General features: G+C 40.4%; 1 protein-coding gene across 2 annotated transcripts in view; it reads left to right on the top strand.

The window, feature by feature from the left end:
• The first annotated feature begins 434 nt into the window (after window positions 1-434).
• GRID2 (glutamate ionotropic receptor delta type subunit 2) overlaps window positions 435-22,733 on the top strand; it is a 695,515-nt gene continuing 673,216 nt past the window's right edge. Inside the window, exon 1 of one of the 2 annotated variants that reach the window (XM_032686347.1) lies at window positions 435-716. In XM_032686347.1, the coding sequence (XP_032542238.1) occupies window positions 629-716 (88 nt within the window). In that variant the 5' untranslated portion in view covers window positions 435-628. The remainder of the gene's footprint in view (window positions 717-22,733) is intronic. The other variant, XM_032686346.1, reaches the window with a different exon arrangement.

The following is a 22,733-nucleotide window of genomic DNA, read 5'->3' as shown; positions in this document are numbered from 1 at the left end:
ATTACTATCTGCATTACCTTGAAGTTCACTTTGTTTTTTGGCCTCCGGGGGGGCTTTTCCTGCAGGAATCTGGCTGCTGGAAGCGGGATCGCCTGCTCTCCCAGTCGCCCGCTCCTCCCACCTCGCTGAAGGCGAGCTATTTGCTGCGGGCTCCTGGGGCTTCTCTGGCCAAGGGGGTTTGTGCGTGTCTGCTCGTGTTTGCGTGTCTGTGCCTGTGTGTATGTGTGTGTGTGTGTGAGCGTGTGCGTGGTGTGGGTTGGAAGTTGCTGTGCAGCAGCGGGACCGAGCGGATCCCTGGACCCGGCGGAAGGATGGGGATTGTCTGACCAGCAGAGGCGTCTGCTGCCCGCGGCGGCGCCCGGGCTGGATGGATTTGCTGCCGGCGCTCCCAGCAATTCTGGTGCTGCCCAGGAGCCCCCCGAAGTGACGCGGGGTTTCGCCGAGGGGAGAAGCGCTCGGAGCCCCGGGCTCGCTCCCTGCCCAGCCGCGGCTCTGCGCCAGCCACCGGGATTTACACGCTCCTCCGGCGGCATCTCAAACTCTTGGGCTTTCGGCGCTGCGCTGTCCTCCGCGGCGGCACCGCTTGGTGAAGAGATTTGTTGTTACAAAGCCTGGACCTCCGGAGGAGATGGAAGTTTTCTCCCTCATCCTGGTCGTGTCCGTCTGTTGGACTCGAACCTGGAAAGCGGCGATTGCAGATTCAATCATTCATATCGGTAAGGGGGTTATGCGCCTGCTGGTGCTGTTGGACACTTTTCCAGCTCTCCTTTGCAACCTTCCCTCTCTTGGCAGGCTTTCCCCCCTCCCCCCGCAGCCCCCGCGCTCCTTTATCCCTTGCTCGCTTGCTTTTTTTATTGTTTGCTCCCCTCTTATAATTGCTTTCCACCACGTTCTCAGGCGTCCTTTTTTTCCCCTACCGCGCTGTGTAAAGGTTTCTTGTCAGCGGGGTATGTGCGTGCTTTAGACCTTGAGGTTTTGATGAGGCTGATGATCGGGGCGGGGGGGGGGCGGGGGGGGGGCAGGGCTCAGGCACTTCCCTGGTCCCTCCCCGCAGACCCTCAGCTCCAGCCTGCCTTCCGCCTGCCCCGGTTAGCCCTCGGCCGGGGGAGACCCCAAACGTCCCCGTATTTCCCACACCACCGTGACAGCCACGCAACCCCCACGCCCGCCGCCCCTTTTCCCTTCCCCTTCCTTCACACCCCCCCCCCCATCCCGCCTTCCTCTCCCGCGGCGGAACAGGTGGTTGGGCAACGTGAGCGCTTCCCCTGCCGTGGGCGGGAGGGCGGCCGCGGGGGCGGGGGGCTCTGGCCGCCCGGCACCCCCTTGCCGGGCCGCCACCCCGCCGGCTCGGTGAGCGCCTCCCGGGGCCGCGGCACCCGCGAGAAAGGCAGCGACCTCCCCCTCGGCCGGCGGGGGAAGGGGGACGGCCGGCACAGGCGGCGGGGCAGCTCGGGGGATGCCGGAGCACGGCGCTGCCCGCGCTCCCAGCCGGAGACAGGGCGCCGGGCTGCTTCGCGCCGCCCATGCCCCCCTCGCTCCCCGTTATCCTGAGCCATCTCCGGCACGGCAGCGCTCCCTCGGCGGGCTCATCCTTGGGAAGCGCCGAGCCCCGCTGCCGAGCGGCGTTTTGTTCCCGCGACTGGAGAGAGCGGGTCGCCCCCCTGCGCCGGCCGGGGATGTGCGGGGAGGGAGAGAGGGAGAGGAGAGGAGGGCGCTTCCCCCGCGGCCGCTCGCCCATCTGCAGGCACCGCACGCAGGCGGAGCGGGGGCGGGCGGCCGGTCGGCCGGCGCCGCGCTGCCCCGGGGAAGGTGCATTTGGGGGCAGGGTCCCGCCGGGGTTTTGGGGAGGTCCCCGGGGCGGTACCGGCCCCGGCTGTGGGGCAGCTGCCGCTCCCCCAGGGGTTGGCTTTATAAATATGTCTGCCGGTGCTTGTCGTGGGGATCCGTAGCGGGTTTCTGTGAAAAGGGGAAGCGGGAAGAGCGTTTGGAAAGCCCGGCCGTCAGGAGGTTTCCTGCAGGACACCGATATTTGGGCAGAGATGAGCCAGCCCTTCGTGTAGTCCTCCCTGTCCCCGAGGCCACGAGCCACCGCTGCCCTTGGGTACCGCAACTTTATAGGGGTCAGTCCTTATAGCTGCGTGCGACTGGAGCGGCAAATATTGCACTGGGGAGGCAGCGCTCTGTGCCCTCCTTTTAAAGGGAGAATGACTTTTTTAATTCTTCCCAGTTGTAGACTGTTAAAGCGACACTAGGAGACAGTTCTGTCTTACGATTTCTTTCTTAAGAGCTGGTAGCAAGCGGTCACATCTTAGGATTTGGGGGGAAATTTTGACTGTGTAGCAAATGAGTTTCTTTGCAATCCCCTGTCACCCATCCTCCTGGCTAAAGGAGCGCTGCTGGGCAAGCTGTGTGCCTTTGCACTAACGTCAAGGGAGATGATAGCTTTTCTCTCCTCGAGTTAATGAAAATTTGTCTTACTTGTTTTTATATGAGGAATGCAACACATTTTAACGCGTTTTTTTTAATAAAGCTGTTAGTGATTAGATGCATCAACACAGTAAATCCTCATTGAAAGCAGGAAAAAAACCAACTAAACTGAAGTAGTTGCTTCTCACACAATTAATTTGTCTTGAGAGACAATTAGTACAGTTGACAAGGGGATTAGCTCTTTTTATTGACTAGTTTATGTTGCCATGAAAATGGCAAAATATAAAATTGTTACACAGAGCTTTAAATCTGCTAAAATGAACACATAGAAACTAAATGACCTGAAATTAGAACTGTTTTAGCAATAAATGGGTACATAGCTAAGTATTCCAACTTGTACAGCTCACAGATGAAATTTTGACCCCTAGTAACACCACTGTATCTTGTGACCTGGTATTCTAACCTCCTTCTGTTTTCTTCTACTTGTACTAAGTAAACTTATGTATAAAATATTTAGACATAACTAATAAAATGTATGTATTTAACTGAGTTAACAAAAGCAGTAACAGGGTACTCTATGAACAAATTATCTACAGAAGAACTCATAAAGCCAAAATTCTCAGTTCAGGGGAAACGAAATACTACCAGAGGTGGTAGTGATGCCTTAGGCAACAGACAGAATAAAAGTATTATCTTGTTCTCCTTCTGCAGTTTTAAGATATTCAAGTGGAAAAATATTTTCCCATGTTTGGGAGGGGCAGATGGTCATAAGAAATAACACGTTACCTGTGCATAGCCTTTTTCTAATAGCACATACTTTTTTTGATATAATGCAGAAACTCTTGCTTGCCTATGTTTTATGTATTTCCTGTAAAGAGACATTTTCTATATCGAAGTATGTAATCAGTCATCTCTTAGACAATGCCAAAAAATATTACAATTTAGTGAGTAGACATTAACAACCTGGTGATGGCAGTGGGAGGGATACGGTGACTGGTATCTATCTATGATAGTGCATTTTCATATTTATGTCTTCTGTTTATAGTTTCTGCTTTTGATCATTAGAGGAGATCTGTGTGTATGCAAGTGTGCACATTTAAAAAAAAAGCGTTTCCCTGTATCATATTTTAAACATTGGTAGAACTGCTTATAGTCTGTACGTTTCTGCTGCCCTGCTATTGTAAATAGGAACTGGCAGTTCAGAAGGACTACATTAAGCACTCCTGTGAAAACGTTGAAATGAATCGACTCCACTGTAATTTTTGTTACCCCTATATAAAAAAGAAAGGGGCAGGGTTACCATGTCAAAACTGTGCAATTCTGTATTATGCTGCTTCTCTCAGCCCGTGCATTGATTGAGTAATTTCATCAGTCCCACATTACTTGATTGCTTAGAAGTTTCCTAATGATCTGTATGCTGTAGGAAGAATCTGAAAGTCGTGAGTGGAATGGCAATGATTCTGTGTTTTATGAGGCTATTCAAAAAGTCGCTCTGATTTATGTAGCTTGAAAGCTCCCAAGTCTTTGAGATTAGCCACGCTGCCTGATATTTTCTTCATACATCACTCGTCCCACACTCCTCACTCCCTAAACAGGAGTTTAGAACAGTGTTTTAATTAAGCAGGGATTAGGTGGCACTCCTTGTCAACTGCACAATTTGCGTATGCTTTGTATCCTCTACAGCTGATAGTCTCATGCTTTTATATTTTGTACTTTGTGCTCAGTATTTTCCCTTGACATGTACATAGTAATACATCTGCATGTGCATATGGATTTCCTATTGTGCCTGTAGAAGCATAGATGCAGATGCATGTGTTAGGTACTTCAAAATCACCTATAGCAGCAGTCACACATAGTATTGTACAAAAGTTTTGCTGAAAATATACACTTAAGTATTTTTCAAAACTAATTCATCTAGTTCAGGCCCCCTGATTACTTCAAATTGTTTTTTGTTTATCAGTAACTTCAGTTTTATGCAGTCAGTTGTGTACTGCCCTTAGCTTTCTTACTTTCAATGGCAAGTTCAGAAATATATATAATATAATATATATATAGCTATATGTATTATATATGCTTCTACATATATTTATTTCTCTGATTTTAATATATATATTTATAAATAATTTTCTGTCTCAGGGAAAAAAAAAAGTAGTTCTGTTCTTACCTTACTCCTCAGAGTTTTTAGACTTTGTAGGCCAGGACTGCTGCATTCCTTGTGTTGGACAAGTTCCCAGCATTACTGGGTCCTGAGTTTTTGTTCATATCTTTAAGCTCTTCTGTACCACAGATGATAATATCAAGGCAGTTCTAACACAGGGCCTATTACTTGTTTCTTCTATTGTTATTAGTAGTGTCTTTAAAACGTAATTTTTTTTATAAGGGAAAGGGAGTCTCCTTGCTTGGTGGTATGCATGTCCACATTTATTCTTGTAAGCTGATGTACTACAGTGCAGCTTGGCTTGCATTGTGTTGTGCATTGATAATAGGAATTTAATTTACTGTGCTGTTGGTAAAGCCTCATTAGAAGGTTTGTAGCGTATGTCACTAACTGTTCATTACTGTGCTCTCACATATATTTGTAAAGCACGGGACAAGCAAGCAAAACAGATTTTTTAAAAGCAAATAAATCTCTGTGTACCTATAGTGTCCACAGAGGGCATTCAGGTCCCAGTTTTCCCTGCCCTATAATTTTCCAAGATTTCTTGGTTATTTTGAACACACATATGAATGAAGACCTGGAATACAGTGCACTGTGGCTCAGCAGCCAGTGGGTTCTGTTACTAACTATGTTCTACTTAAATGCTCAGCATGTGTGACATACGCTCTGTTTCCATGTGCGTTATTTCTAAAATGCTTTCCCAGGTGATGAAACTTCTGATAGAGTTTCAGTCCCTGTAATGTGTGTACTTACTGTGTAGCTAAAGAGGGGTAACTTTGCATGCCATCATCCAAAGGCATGTTTGCCATTAGGTGTCACTGCTTTCTAGAGTGTTTCTTAGTCATCATCAGGGCCTGATCTAGAGTCTGTCATGATCCAGGTGAGTTGTTCAGTTGACTTCAGAAGATTTTAAACTGAGCCAGTGGATTGCTGACTGCAGCAGGCGGCTCCTTTTCATGTTCTTAAATAACTCTTAGTGTTATATCAGGTTCTTTGTCCTTGATAAAGACAGAGTAAAAAAACCAACCATCCATTTTCAAGTGCTGCCCTAACAAATGTCTGACATGACAATCACTGCTGCTGCTGCGTGCTTTTATATCACTACTTATGGATGCACAGAGCCTTTATTCTCACAGTGCCATCTTTGAAAAAACACACTAGAGAAAAATCTTTTAAGACTGTGACTACATAAACCTACCAACTAAGGTTCATTTAACTTAATGAACAAAGGCATTAAGTATGGTTCTCTTCCACTCCCTTGTCCTGTAAAGCAAGTGGTATTGGCAAGAGATGACTTTTGTAAGCCATTAGGTTACTCCCTAGATATAAACTTGAACTTACATCATTTTCTTCCATTTGATATATAGCTATCTATAATCTACCATGACAACCTGTTTTTGGTTTAAATTTGTTGAAGGCTTTTGCCTTTTGAGGTTTTACTCTTTCTTACTGCTCCACTGCTTGGTTTCTTTCTTTTCTTTTTTTTTTTTCCCCCCAACACAGTATGAATGATTTTAAAAATAGTTTATGTGAAAGAGTAGTTCTATTTAGCTATCAGTTTCTAGTTAATTTTCTTGATTACCTGCATTTACGTGACAGCATCGTAACAGTTTTAATCTACACTCTCTCCAAACATAGTTTGTTTTATATCTTCAATGTTTAAAAAACTTATTAGACACGGACAATTACCGTGGAAATAGTATTCAAAAATTGTCCATATTTTGAGCAATTATAAGAAACTAACAAAACTTTGAAAAAATGTAAGTATATTACTATACATGATAGCTTGGTACGTGCAAAAGGTTGATACACTGGTAATGAGGCAAATCTGGATACCTTTCTGGATCTGCAAAGGTGATACACCGGTAATGAGGCAAATCTGGATACCTTTCTGCATCTGCAAATTCGGTTTCACTTTTTTTTTTTTTCCCAGTTAGATTTGAATATCAGAAGGAGTAAGTTATCTAAGCTGGTGAAATTGGAATAAAAATTTGATTTCAGATTCAGGCTTGGCATGTGTGTCAAAACCTGAATAGCTACACACCTATGGATCCTATAGACCTTACAGTCCAGTTCATGGCTCTGGTCATGCTGACACCCATCTCTGAGAACCCCAGGGATAATCATTTGTGTTATCTAGAAATGCCACGAGGCAAGTATGACTGTCACAGCCCAACAGTAACACATAACATGCAGGTTTGCTGGCAAACTGACGTAGTGGTTGGGAGCTGGTCATGAAAGCTCATGTTTCTTTGGGGCATTCTGTACCCTAGATTGGCTGTCTAGCAGTTGGCTTCCTACTGGGCTTCCTGGGTACAGATGCAGTTCCTTTCCTTCAGTGGTGTTACATTATATTCCTGCACCATCTACTGTGTTTGTTAGCAATTATGAGCTGTGCTGTTGCTTGGGGTGGTTACCAAAATGAACTACATTGGCCTTTTTCAGAGTAATGTTGATCATGCCTTCCTTGCTCATCTAGGCTAGTAGGCTGTATTGGAAAAGGTGCAATACTGAGCTGCTGGAATATGATGCGTGGCATGGAATATGTGCTAAATGCGTGCTAGATAAGTGTGATGCAGTGCTAGTTAATCCGTCCTCAACACTGGGTAAAGAAGTCCAGGCAAAGACTTCTGGACACAGTTCTTAGCTGGCTTGTGCATTTGAAGCAGCACATGGAGAAGAGGAGGTGCTGTTGTCTCCCACTACAAAGGTAGACAACAATTGTGTAATTGTGTATTCTTGATGTAGTAATTTAAACATTGATACTAAAATGGAAGCACTTAGAGGAAGAGTGATTGAGAAGAAGGTTTCTTTCTTGCTGTATCTTTCTGTCCTTCAGTCTCTTCCCATGAGCACTGTCGTGGCAGTTTCCTCTGCTATTCTTCATTACAGGAGTCAGGCTTTGGTTTCTGGTTATTGTTGGCCAAGCAACTGAGAGACCTGATGGAGTAAGGGAAAGATTCTCTTGTGCCTGCAACGACTATAATTAATAATGGTTTATGTGACTTGGAGAGTTGCAACTGATCTGTATAACAGGGAGGACACAGACTGAAATTGAAGGTTAGTAAATGAAATGTGCTGGTGTTTGGATGACAGTTATGAAACTTGGCAGGGGAATGGGCTTTGAAATTGTGCAGTGCTGTAATTTTGTAAGGCTCAGAATTTATGTCCTAGTTTCAGTGATAATATACTTAATTCAGAGAAGGAGGTATTTCGTGTGCTGTATTATACTGCAGAGTGCACTTCAGCTGGAGAGACTTCTTTCTGCTTTGGTCTGGGACTAACCACAAAAGCTCAGGGAAGGGTTATTCTGTGAGCTGTAAGTGCTGCATTAAAAAAAAAGAATAAAAAAATAGAAAAGGCATAATAAAAAGTGACACTTACTTAATGAGAGAGGATAATACAGTAACTACAGCATTTCTGTGTAGCATTGAAGTTATGGTGGAAGAGGTGGTACAGAGACAATTACTCTAGATTTAGTCAACTGTAAACTGATGGATTTGTAAGAGTAGGGTTAGATTTAAAGTAGATTTCCATTGCACACATTAGTTTTGGAATGGTGAGGGAGTAGAGTGGAAAAGAAAAGATGTAAGGGAAAAAGTTTGCTGCAAGTTATGCTGGATTCATCTGGCAAGCTAAGTTCAAGAGGAAATTGAAAAAGAAAATGAGTAAAAATGCAAGGAGGGGAGGAAAATAAGATATCAAAGGCAAAAGCCAGTAGTTCTGTCTGTTTCTTTGGGAATTCTATAATATTCCTGTAAATGCTATACTAAATGGAAAAGTTCTGAACCAGAAAGGGGAAAATGTGAAGATACAGAATTTAAATGAAGAACTGTATGTGTATTTTAATGTATTAGATAACACTGTGCTGAAATGCTAATTATTCCTAATTGTTATATTTGCTTTACCCATGAATAAAATATCACATATCTAATAAAATATGCAGTGAAAATAACCGTAAAATTCCTCTTGGAGTCTTTCACGCAGATTTAAAGGATTTAATTTCTTATTTTTTCATTGCCTTTTAAAACATTAACTTTCTATAATCAGTTGGATTGCTAAGGCCAGTATTCACTGAACCTAACAATAATTGCTTGTTTTGCAGAACAATTTTTTGTTACTCCAACCATATCTTTCTCAGAGGCTTAAATCGCATTGGTGATTTCATTATAATAATTCACTTGTGATAAATCAAAATCAAATAGTGCCACTCCAGTGCTGTGGAAAGTAGCTCCAGATGAGAGCTCTGGAGAGAGCAGAGGATATCGTAGAAGCAGACCTGAATGTCAGGCCCGGATTTGCTGTGCCTAATTTTAACGTACACAGATATAACAATCTTGCAAACCCAGTTTAAAGAGAGAAATGAAAACTTGCACAGGGCAGATTTCCCTGCCTTAGGACTACAACTCAAACCCTGTATTTAGGACCCAGACCTGATGACAGACAGTAACTTGCCTTGCTTTTAAAGCATGCAGGAGCTCGTCTGACTGGCTTGCAGTCAAGCTTAGGTTCCTGAGACATTGGGATGTTTTGAAGATGTCGATTGTCTTCTTCAGGTGGCAAGACACTACTGCAGAGTTACCTCACTGATTGCAATCAGTATTAAAAGTTGCCTGGCTGAAAGCACATTGTGGGGATATCTCCAGACCAAACAGTATTAAGCAAGGATGTTTCTTTTTGTATATCCTTTGCCTTCCTGCAGTCTTTATAGTGTTCAGCTTAAGCATTTGAGAAACATTTTAAAATCATTTCGTGTACTGTAGAGCTGTTAAAGGGAAAAAGACAGTAGAAAAGGTTCAGTTCTTGCTCAATGAAACCACTGTAGAGTACAGGGACTGTGTAGCCAGTGGACAGTGTGTGTGTTCAATGCAAGTGAAAGGAGATAGCTATTATTAATCATATTAAAATACACGTATTTCTCCCTTTTACTATTTCTGTTCATTTTTTCTCCAGTTTTTTCATTCCAAGCTCATGGCAAGAAGTTTTAATTGTCACTATGTTCTATAGTCTTAAATATCTGTTTTTTAATGTCCTGGAACAAAAAAGTTAAAAAAGTCACCATAACACAAATTTGGACAGATAAAATTGTTTTTATTTATGTGGAATTCTGCTTATTTGACCTCTTTTGAGATAAATATACCTTCAAAAGTTGGTTATAGTTCTTGAATGTAATCTTCCTTCAGCTGTCCCTTTTGTGAACATATAGAACCAAAGCAGTATTGCAGTATATCCACTAATATATTTGCTATAAATATCTTCAAAAATTTACTACTCATGTACTACTTTAATTTGCAGTTCCACGCTACAGGTTAATAACGAGCACTGGGGTATGTATAAATGCATGGATATACAATGTATAAACACACTTTTTCAGTAATCAGAAGGGTTATTCTTTTTTTAAAATATTTGACTGGATTTTTCTTTAATTTGTGATGGCATTGATTTTCACTCTAAGTACCAACACAGAGATTTGGGAAGTTTTTTTGCTTACAGGCAGGAAGTCATAACACGACTGCACATCGCGAAATGGCACCCCACTGTGCTAGAAGCTGTACAAATATGAAACAAAAAGTTGGCTGTCAGGAGATTTGAGGGTGAAGTGAAAGAGAGGGCTTGGATCTCTCTGCGACTCAAGACAGTTTATACAGCTGGAGACAAAGTTGCAAGTCTTGTGGTGTCTTTAGAGAGACAGATTCACTCATTCACGTTTGTGAATGATCACTGGGTACAAAGGGTTGAAAGCAGGTAGATACGTCTACAGGGACATCCTGTCAGGGCAGACATGGTGTGGCTGATGTCAGAGCTTCCTGGTCTGGGGCTGTGAGGTGAAAGAATTGACAGAAAATGAAGGCCAACAATGTGTGTATAATCATTACCTATAATACTTTATTACCAATAACATTGGTTAAACTGGCAAAATAAAAACAGTCACTGTCTTGTCAGCTGCCACCATATTACTCTCTGGCTTTACCTAGTACACATGGTTATGCACATGCACGCTGTCACTCTCTCTCTGTCTCATTTGTTCGGAGAAATATTTTATGGTACAGTTTTGGAAGACTAGATCGGAAGTAAAGAGCCCTTTTTGGGATAGCGGAACAATGTATGTTGCAAAATTCCCCGTTTTTTTAAAAAGAGAGATTTAAACATAGTGATTCTGAAAGCATCTGCAGCCTCATTAGGTAGTCCTATGGAGTTCCTAGAGTGTTATGGCAATATTACTGTAAAATTATTGAAACAATCTAGAGGAATGATTTTTCAACTCCTTGAAGCAGCTCTCCTGTTACAAAATTGGACTTCATCCTGGAGATACATGAGAAATGCCCATTTACTTGAAAAAGTTCTCTCATATTTGACAGTGCTGCAAAGAGTATAGGGCATATATCAAATAAAATGGCTGAGGGGAGTGGGCAGGAAAAAAGCATGTCCTGTATATAATCTATATGCTAGATGGGGAGTGATCAGTTGTGCTTGGTGTCACCATCAGGGAGGGTGATGTCCCAGGGACATCATCAATGCTGTTTCTAGCTGTGAGGAGAGCAGGAGTTTGCAGGTAAAGGACAGCATGAGTCAGCAAGAAACAAGGCATTGGCATGGGATTCATTGCCACAGGGAGGCTCTGGGGGCAGTACTACTCTGGGGAGGATTCTGGTGATGCCTTCGTGGGAATTTTGGAAAGGAGGTGGATGGTTGTGCTTAGCAGTGGCATGAGTTGGTTGGGTGGTGAAGGGGGTTCAGGAAACATTTGGAAGGGGTTAACCTGAGTGATGGACCCATCTAGCTTTGTAAGACTATGGGATACTTTTAGGGAATAATAGGTATTGTTACACTTATGTGGTTTGCAGACTGGGCTTTAAATATTTGGGACAGTCCTTGTGAAGGAGATGTATATCTATGCGTATGAGAAAAGTTGGGAAATCCAAAGGAGCAAGGCACTGAAATGACACAAATATTACTGAAAAAATTAATAATATAATGCAAACAGTTCTTTGAGAACAATATATCTAGAAGATAATATTAAGTTTTAAAGAAACTAAATTATAGATTAGGAAAGGGATTGTTTCTCCCTGTCTAGCCTCTATAGTTTTACTGTAAAGCATTTAATTTGTGCGGTAGATCTTAATATTTTGGGGTTTTTAGCTGATAATTGTACCTGATTACTTTGCAGAAAAGTGAGATCCATTTTATCTTTGTATTGTTTAATACTGTTGCACACAGATACAAACAATGAGTACCGAAGCATCACCTTCCGCTCCTCTGCTCCCAGGATAGCTCCAAGTGTATTGTACCTTCCTGTGGCTTAGCATTGTCCTTCTGAATAATCTTCCTTTGCTCCCTCTGTGCAGCAGTTTATTTTATAGGCTGGTCTGTACTATTCCTTCTTGTAAACGCAACTTCTGTGGTTGGCGAGTAGGAGGAAGGGATGCACATGGCCACAGCTTCTGCTCCATTGACTGTTGACCTAATTTAGGAAGGAAGGAAAGGGTAAATTATGCAGAGTCCTTCTGGATTCAAAGCCTACTATGTCTTTCATGAAATGAGGGGGAGAGCACTAGCTTTCTCCTCATCTCAGATAGCTGCATAGCTTGCTTTAGAAGTTACACCTCTCTTCAGTGAAGCTCCAGAGTGGTGAGTGGATCTGCTTTCACAGTTATCTTGTGCATATGTCCTCGTTTGGCCTGTTTAGCTTAGAATCTGGTTTTCTGTCAACGTCAACCTTGTCCAACCCCCATCCAAAGCAGGAAAGCTTGTGTTTCTTACCTGCTATTTCCTAAAATTATCCTGTACTCTTACAAAGCTAGACTGACCCATCACTCAGGTTGGCCTCCTCCAAGTGTTTGCTGTGCCCCTTCACCACTCAACCAACTTTTACCACTGCTAAGCACAGCTGTCAGCCCCCTTTCCAAAACTCCCAAGTAGAAGGCTGCACCAAAAGCTAGCCTGTGTTTCCTATAAATGAGACACATTAGGAATTGGGGTTAATAATTTTTAAAATATTTTTCTGTTTGAGATCAATGATCTCAAATAACAGAGCTGAATGATGTATGGAGAAGGAGGTAAATACTTCCTTCGGGAAGGTAGATAATGACAGCATTTGAAATTTGCCATTGCTGAAAATCATCTTCAGCAGGATTTAGTTGTTAAGAAAAAATAAAAATGTTCATTAAAGGACTGTAGGTTTGGATTATTTTAGCATTTTTTTTTAAAGGGATGCATTTCCCCCCCCATTTTTTGTAAAACTGCCAAATGTCCCTGAGGCTAGAATTAACTGGCTCTTTGTGTTGTGTCAAGTAAGGAGTACAAGTGTTTTCAGAAAATACTAATACTAGGTTTATAGACTTCCATCCAGAACATGAAAGAGAGAGAAGAGAGGCTAACTTTCTATAAACAAGGTCCTTGTGTCATTTTGTAGCACTAACTTAGAGTAACAAATAGAATATTGAAATTGTCAGTGCTTTGGAAGCTGTTAAATCATCCCCAATACCACATCCCTTCATTCTGCCTAATCCTCTCTTCAGAACAAGCATGTGCCGTTTTCTTTTCCTCTCACCTCCAGGCATCTGCAATGAGTAAGCAAACGTCTGCTACTTAGAAATAACCAGAATAGGTTTTCTGAAACAGGTTCAGGAGCAAGTGCCATGGAGATGTATTTTGTTGTTAGCATTGCTTTAGTAATACAACGGAGATTACTGCTTGCAGTTCATTTCACAAATTACCCCTGACCATTTTGAATTTGAAGGTATTTTATCATTTTTTAATACTGCTGTTTCAAAGGCCACTTCTGAAAATGGTTTGAATCCAATGGCTGACAGCAGTCATAGATATAAGCTTTGAAATGGCTCTTTTATGGAGGGGTTTGAGAAGCAAGTCTTGGAGCCATTGCATTAAAATTCCAAGTGTTAACTTAAATGCAATAATGCTCTGACAAAGTGCTACTACCATCTGGTAGTGAGAATTAGTACTATTTAAAAAATCTCCACAATTCTCAGAAAGAGCAGAGGAGTAACAGTGTGAAAAAAAAAATCTAACTAAATTAGTATTTTAGTTCAGGGAGTCACAAACTCCTTGTGAGACCCACTGACTTCTAGAGATTTTGTGTCACATTCTCAGCTCACATAAAGGGGTAAATATTTGTGGTATATGCTAGAGTGATACCTGTTTCTAACAATTTCCAGCTTGGTCCCCAGTTGTGCAGCAGAATCCTTTTTCTTTACAACCACTTCTCATTCACATCACAGCTACAATTCAGTGGTAACTACAAATACAATTTGTACAATAAAATACCAAGGGAGTGTGCTTACCATGGATATTTAAAAAGCTTCATTCCTTATGATTTGTCTTCTGTGGACTAAGAGGCACTTCTTTGCTTAGTGTTGCTATGGGGTTTTGAACACCACCTAAACACTCAGGCCTTTCTCCATGTGAAAGTTGGTCCGCACTTAAGAATATGATCTGCAGCTGGAAATGTTCTTGGTAGCAGAACATCTCCATCCCTAGACTTTTCTCAGCTGAATATGCAGAAGTAATTCAGCTTCTAGTAAGAAGAGGGTCAGACCAGTTTTGAAACTATTCCAAAAGCCTACATAACTTCCTAGTGTCTGTTAGGAAATGCTGTCTGTGACAGTAATAAGGCTGCTTTACTCATGTTAACAAATAGCTAAATCTTGCACAAGATTTAAAGAAGGAAGTAAGAAGAGAAATCTAGTAATGACGGACTACACGTAGCTGTTGGATTGTCTAGTTTAGGAAGGATTTTGGAAATCCATATTAGAAGATGCATTTTCTAAAAATTCCAGTTGAGAAGAAAAGGAAAAAAAAGTGACCAAAGAGAAGGTTTTTTTGTGTCTTTCTCTTCCCTCTCCTGAAAAAGATTCACTGAGTTTCATTTATTCACAGTCTCACATGGACTGTAACTAATGCTCTTAACTTGCTCTGCACAGAAGTAGATCATATCTCATATGATTTTAGCTGAAATAATTTTCATCAATATTTCTTGCTGAGCTACAGGTACTGTGTGTGTGTGCATATGCCTATTTGTACAACAGCTATGTGGTCCATGCAGCTGAGGCACACTAAGACAAATTTGCCTGAATTATAAACCAGTTCTACCTTGTATTGTTATTTTGTATTATTTTTTCCATGTTGGAAGTACAACTGGAACTAACTATGCATTTGAGGAGTCAGATCTTTTACTTGTTACTTTAAGTGTAAAGATCTTCACCTCTTCCAAACTGCCCCTCAGAAACCCATACTGCTTTCCTTGTTTTTCACGTAGACAGGCTGGTTACCCATAAAGTTACTTCCTTGAAACTAGTCACTGTAAATCCAGGGTAAATGAAAGATTTCTTGGCTGTCTGTTGCTCAGTCCAAGCAACTGCATTGTCTTATACTATCACTGAGAGGTATTTTGGTTTATCTGATGTGAGAGAGGGTGTACAGAGAGCCACCTTCTATTGTGTTAGCAGACATCTGTGGGAGGCATAGGGGACAGAGACTGTTTGTACTGTGAGAATAAGGTCTTATCTTGAGAGTATTCCTGTCATGCTCTTGCTTTTTGCTTAGACAGGCTTTTGTTTCCTTTCATATCTGGTGTATACAGAGAAATGATAACAGATGGATTTTCCACACATTTATAATGAATAATAGGCTGACGAAATAGAATTTGCCAGTCCACAATTGTCAGTCAAGAAAGCTGCCCCTTTGAGGGACCTCCATTTTTCATGGCTGGGTGCTGAGTAACCTCTACCAGGTCTATAGTATGGGACCCTGTGTGAGAATGAAACCGGATGTATTCCCACCTGATTTTCACTGCTTCTCTCCTCATACGTAAATGTTTATCTTGACTCTTAAAAACTGTTTCAATACTGACAGATTCAAAGCATACACGAGCAGCAACTGAACTTCATTAAGAGGCAGTTTGTGATAGGTCTGCCAATCTCCATCTCACGAATCCCTTATTTTGAAAGGACTCACAACAATTTCTAGCAGATACCTTTTTATTGATCCCTCTCATTCCCAGCATCTCGACAAGGAATGATATGGATTTCACCAGGAGCAAGGGAAGAAAGTGCTTTTACTAGTACCACCAAGGAGAAAGGGGCAAGGGAGGAAGTGGTTCGGTGCCAAGTCATCATGTGTTCTTGCCTCCATGATTGAGTATTAAAATGGTAAAGTGCTATGCAAGGCACATATTCATTTTCTGCTTCTTCCTTTAGAATCATAGGGTCTAAACATTTCCTTAAAACTGTGCAGAAAGGTACTTTGTGAGATTTAAAAAGAAGAATTTAGAAGTGTTCAGAAATACAGTCCTTACAGTGAACCCTCATCAGTACCTACCTCTATTTCTAAATAAGCAAGTGTCTTTTAAAAAGCACGTATGCCAAAAGGTAGAACAGCCTGGCTGAAAGTGTTGGGGGCCTACATGACACAAAACTGAGAGTGAGTTAGCCCAGGAATATCCTGATACAGTTTTCTGAGGAGCCACTCATGGTAGCTAAACCAGCTCTTAACTGGGTGGGTGGGTGTCAAGTTGCTCTTCTTTCATTACCTTGTAACCAAATAAACTTGGACATGCTCCTGGTCACCCTGACTATCCTGTTTTGTGTACGTAGCTGTCTACCTCTCTCATTCTCAGTAAGTTCATCTTGTCCAGTCCCGTGTTTGCCCTTCTTTTCCTGCCACAGAAACCACTTCCAGGTGACAATGAAGTCTTTACCTGCACGCCAGCAGTTTCTTGTGCTCCTGAAATGCCAAGGGTTGAAGCAAAGCAACTGGAGAGTTTTCTGCCACTTAGCATGTACTTACAGCAAGCAGCTGTCTGTCACCATATCTTGCACCAGTCCCTCCAAACTGAATTTGATATATGCAATAGCATTTATCATCACAATACCTATGTTGCAAACGGTACCCTTGTTTATGGAGATCCAGACCTTTAAGATAATGTGTTTCTGGGCTGGCATGCAAGTGTATTTATGTTGAGATCTGGCATAATGGTAGGAAGGAAATGGAGAAGTTTCTGAGGCAACAGCTTTAAGGCAAGAACTGTCACTGAAATTTGTAGCTAAATGGCAGGAGAAGTGTACCTTGGTGCTATTCATTCAATAGGATTGATTAGTGTCCATGTTGTACTTGGGATCATGGACCAGTTTGACGTGCTGTCTGTATACATAGTAAAAAGCAGGCTGTGGTGAAGTTTCTGTAATGTTGCTGTCTTGTTTCTCATAAGCTTCATTTACTTGTTCTCATGCCCCAGGACAACGCACTTGTATTCATATTCAAGGCAAAGAAAAGTTTCAGTAACAGTTTTAGCCTGAAACTATTTGGGAAATATTTCTGCTTTTATTACTTCTTATTTTCCCCCATCTGTGCTGCCAGATTATATTTATTAGCACAACACAATTTTTTTGAGCCAAAATACATATTAAAAACCTTGTTAAATTGCTTATTCATCAGTCTGCTCCTTGTAAAATAGGATTCTTAGGTTCTTGCTTATTCCATAGTATACTACAATGCCTGGGTCCTAGGGCTAACTTGGCTGGGCACAGTACCAAACTCACTTTTCCATAATCTTCTGTTCAACGTACAGTCTGTATTCAGCTGCTTTTATATGCAATAAAAAACAAAGAACAGATAGAGAAGTTCAATTTTTTTTCTAACCAATAAGCATAAATTGTGCAACCAAGAAGTTTATGCAGTGACACAACAAAGGATTTTTGATACATTTGTTTTTATGTCATGCAAAACAATATCTTTGCAGACCACTGATGCTACTGACTGAATATAGCCTTGAAATATTCTCAGACTTTAAGTTTTTCCTATTGTGTAAAGATCTGAAAGAACATATCATCGTCTCATCTTATCTGCTGAGTAAGCGTGCATTTGAACATGTTTCTGGGTTTGAATGGAGCTTTATTCTTGTATTAATTGTTTTCTAGGTAATAGCTCCTACTGGAATGGTCATCAGGATAAAGACCTCTGAACATTTTGCTTTTTCTCATTTCTAACTGGAACATGGTGAAGGGCTAAGATTTTCAAAGTAGTCACTGACTGCCACTTTTTCAAGAAGGGCATGTAATTTATAGCTGATATTATTTTCATCATCCCCAAGGGCTATGGTAGTGTGGCCACTAAGGCAGTCTGATAGGCTTGAGTGTGTGTGGATAGTACCTTTTAGGAGATATGGTGGGGAAAAAAAAAAGAAAATATTTTCTATATCACGTGTCAGAAAAAGCTGCCAAAGCCATTTAAAAGGAAACAAAATGGACTATAACTCTCTTCTGCCAGATCATTATTTTAAATTTCCTGTCCTTTGTTGTAGAACATTTGGAGAAATAACGTGTCTACCATTGGGCCTGAAGTCTGTTCTGTGCCTTTTCAGACTCTGTCTTGCATGACTTCTGAAATCAATATGAATCATTCCATTGGCTTTATTGGACTTTGGATCGCATCTTCTATGTTTATGTAATTCTTTCTTGTCCTTTTATTCTCTCCTTTTCCTTCCATCAACTACTTCCTTGCCTTTTGTTGTTTAAAGGCATTAGTAGCTGCCAATACTCATAGGCAACCTTTAAGTAATACATGTGGAGTATTCATGTGTGTGTCAATTGAAGGAGACTGATTATGGAAATCTTCATGTTTCAGATTTAAACATAGGTGGGATTGCCACTGTCACATTATTCCTCTTATTATAATCTTTTGTACTGTTTTGAGTATTTTTGTCTCAAGAGGCAAACCCCTTATTTAGAAGCTAATTAATTTTCAGTGGGCTTAATGGCTTTCTGAAAAACTGATCGCTGTCAGCTACTAAAGACAGAACAAGATGGACCATTGATCCACACTCTTGTCTGTCCAGGGCAACTCCTATATATCTCCTATTTTGTTAGTTCTTATTTTCACTAACAGGAAAGGAGACAAAATCAGTTTTATAGTTAAGGAATAAGATTAGAATTTGTGAAAGGTGGATTCAAGTTTGGACTCTTTTTTGAACTCAAGGAAGACATGGACGATTGAAGCGTGTGAACTGTCAAATCATTATGAAATCATCAGGGCTTCTTATGAGCTAGTGTTGCACCGTGTTCAGCTGTTGTCTTGACCTGTTGAACCTCTCTTTTCCGTGTGGATAGTTGTATCTCCTTACTGAACACATTTAGTCTTGCCTGCTGTATTTGCACTCTTCAGGTAGAGCTCTGTCTTGTGCTGCATTGTATCTGCACGGCCAATGAAAGTTATACCATTTCAGCTAAGAGCTTTGAAGTTTACTGTACAACTGTTAATTTTAAAAATGTATTTTTTGCATCAATGACTAGAACAAGCTATTCTGTTTCAGGAATGCAAAATTTGGATGCAAGCAATGAGCTTATTCTATGATGTGCTTCCATGATGATTGTGAGTGATGGAGTTGGACTGTTCACTTAGTTTTACTGGAGGGTGAAAAGTGCTGATGTGGATTGCTACTGTTATGGGCAGAAATTGGGGGTTTGGATACAGGTTTCAAATATATATGAGTATTTATGAAAGCAGTCAAACTCTGGTTTGTATAAAGGTAGTTATGACTGTTTCAAATGGTACTGTAAGTGCATCTCTACTCAAATGGGAAACAACCCATTTCTTTTTTTACATATTCTTATCTGCTGTTGCAGGTAAACATGTTATCTGAAGAAACTGCTCTATTTTGCATTTGCTGCAATACTTTCAAATAGTATCTGGAATATCCAGTTTGAAAACTTAAACCTGAAAATTGTAAATGATTTACTGAATTACCAGAGAATCATTTATTTGTTTTTTGTTAGTTTTTTTTAATTATTATTTTTTCTCTGACATACAATACTTCGCCATTGTAAATCCACCAAATAGTGGGCTAACTAAAACACTGTTATATATTCTACAAGGCAAAGCAAGTGTTAGGGCAGAGAAGTGCACATCTGTTTTTGAAATACTGTGTATACTTTAGGTGGGCTTTACAAGCTTCTTTCATTTCACACCTTCCTTTCTTCTTACCAAGGTACTGTCATGAAACACTAAGGTATTTTTGGGAACAACTTTCCCATTGGAAATATTATATAGAAAATGCTATAACAGTTAACAGAATACCTTTCTACGAACATTGTGTGTGTTTTGAAAGGAGGGCATTGATGATCAGTCTGCAAAATGTGTACAACATCTAGAACAATCCTAGTGATCAACTGATTTCCATCAACTGATAAAGATCATTAGTAAAGATTTTTTTTTTGAGGAAAAAAACAAACACAGAGCTAAAAGTTGACATGGGTCAAAAAAAAGGTGAGCCGTGTTTCATGAGCAGAGAAGAAAATATTGTGTCTTGTTCCACTGAACATTTTGCATCCAAGACAAGTGTTTTCTCTATGTATCCATACTTGTGTGCCATCACTTGGTCAGCTTCACCTTTTCTGTGATTCAGATAGCATCCACTGCTATGTTCTGAAGGGTGTCCTTCTACCCTCCTTTTTTTGTGTGGATTTTCTGTGATGTGGGTTTCATCCTCCTCATTTGACTATCCTAATGTGCGTGTGTCAGTATCTCCAGTTGTGTCTCTTAAGGGCAGCAAACTCTCCTTAACTTTCTTTCCCTATTCCCTGTATTTGCCTCATACAGGTAGCTGAGGGGTACAAGTATAAAGCATGTCATATATGTATTCCTTTTTTGTACACAGAAGTCAACAGATTTGCAGCATTGTATACTTCAGATATTTGAAGGGAATAAATTTGAATAAGCCCTGAAGAGTTCACACAATTCACACCTCTTTTTAAAGTCATTCAGACCCTTCATCTGGAAGTCTTTTTGAAATAATGAATATTTTAATGATATTTCACGTCACGCCAGCTGTGTAAAAGCAGGAATTTTTTAACATTACCCAACAATTGTAAGTCTTAAATGTTAAGTATGAATTCTCATTTTAGGAAGATTTGTATTGTTTATTATGCTAGCTGGATTAGTCCAATCCTGTTTAAAATATTATTAGGGAGAAATGTTGACACGCACTGTTGAACTTCAGCTTTAGGAATATTTTCTCAGCAAAAATGTTAGATTAGCAGTGCTCTTGAGATGTAAGAATAATGCCGTGGCTAAAGCACTTGACTTGCGCTTGGGAGGCTCTGATGGTTTTTTTGACATTGCCACTAATTTTGGTGTGACATTGTGCCTTTCACTCATTTTATTGTGTGACAACAGTGAGTGTTACAGGCTCCATCACTATCTTCAGAATATTATTTTGCAATTATTAGGCTTTATAAGGGAACATTGAAAGGTTAGAGCATCCTGAACAGATAAAAGTGTCCAGAGCTTAAAAACAAACAAAGAAAAGCCCGTGCCCTGAGCTTTACCATGTCACTTTGAGGCACACTCAGAATGTTCTCTTTCCTCTGAATGATAAAATTTGTAATATGGAACTAAGGTGGTATTGCCAGATGAAAACATATATATATAAAATGTTTTAGTGCGGCAGTGGGAATTCTTTCTAGACTGTTCATACACATATTTACTTACACAGTCACATGCAGCTACTTACTTTTACTGTTTTGTTCTTCCAGCAGTATTTGGAGAGACAATTTACTTGCATCGTTACTGAAAATTGACTATTGCTTTTATTTCAACAACTGAAAATAATTATTTGAAGAATTTCATGGTTACAGAACCATCTCTTACCTACATACTAATGTAAAAATTGAAGCCAATTATATCTAAAGAAAAAAAAATCCCACAGCTTACTCTTTTCTTTTTATTCAAGACAAAGAAATTACATTGGTGGACATTGGTTATTTTTACAGCTGAATGAAAACTTCCTTGTAAGACTTTATTTTATTTTTTTTATACCGTGGTGTTTAATAATGATGCCTCAACCCAGACTGACAGCTGAGTTCTTTGACTATATGGATATCTGCTATCTTAATTGATAATGTTAAGGCTGTTGTTATTGTAGAAGACAAACAATTCCTTCTGGTTGCTAATGTTTATTTTTGCTATATACCAATTATTTTTCCTTCTGTTCCAGTATGCATATATAACTCCTCTTCTGTGGGTAATTCCATATTTGTTTGTATAATCCTACAGTGTTTTCTGAATAGATTAAGGAATTAATTTGCCTTCTTATTTTCCTCTTCCTTATTCATCATTTGTAACTACGTAGAACAATAATTAAGACAAGAGGGAAGAAATACAGTGCATTGATTGTTCTTTAAATCCATAGCTGCCTATCCAAAGGGACAGTCAGATATAAACTCTGTTTATCAATTAAACATAATGCTCATTTTTAGGGGGGGAGGGGTGTGTACATATTATTAGCAGGTAGATGTTAATGTTAGCAGGTAACTTGGCCTCCTGTAAGTAAATATTGTTGTTTTTCTGTAGCCTACTGACTTTAGTAATGTTTTGCTGATATTCTCGAACTAGACCTAATCAGTATCCAGTTCTATAGGAAGCAAGTAATTTGGTTTCTGAAACACACCAGTTCTCAAAATTTCCCTCAAACCACTGTGTCAACTTTGCCCATTGACTTTGTTATGAAAGAGAAAAAAGATGTGGGTTTCTTTGCTCTGTAAAGAGGTAGGAGAAACATATTCCCTGAACTCTGAAGAGAAAGCTAATGAGTGTCCTAGCCTATATATTTTAGCAGTTCGAGCCACTCTGGAGTTATACTGTGAGTTGTTAGATTAGCTGGTCAGAGCTGTGCTGGAGGAAGATAAATTTTAACCATTAGCACATTAGCAATGTGAAAAAGAGAAAGAAACACACTTCTGTTAACAGGGCTGATGGACCAGTCAAAGTAGCTGGAAACTCATTAGGTGATGTATTTCCATCAACATGTACGTCTGTAGCAATTGAAAAACACTTAAAAGAGTTGGAGAATTCAGATTATGATTCAGACACTTGCCTTCAGTAGGACATTTCTTTTTGTGCTAGCTCTTGTGCTTAGAAACATCTCTTAAAACACTGCAGAGAACTGTTCTCTGGTTTTCCTAATCCCCATACTACTATGCAGCTGATGCCTGTAAAAGGCAAAAGAATTTAAGGATATGAAAAGCAAAAAGACAAATACAATTTGCAGAATTGTTTGCTTGATTTGTGTGTTTTACCATACATGAGGTTGGTGTGGAGAATGAGTGATGAATACAAGTAATATATTTATTCATTT

Source organism: Chiroxiphia lanceolata, chromosome 4 (genome assembly GCF_009829145.1).
Source record: "Chiroxiphia lanceolata isolate bChiLan1 chromosome 4, bChiLan1.pri, whole genome shotgun sequence".
Taxonomy (NCBI): Eukaryota; Metazoa; Chordata; class Aves; order Passeriformes; family Pipridae; genus Chiroxiphia; species Chiroxiphia lanceolata.
Note: the sequence above shows the minus strand (reverse complement) of the source record. Positions and strands in the feature narration are given on the sequence as shown.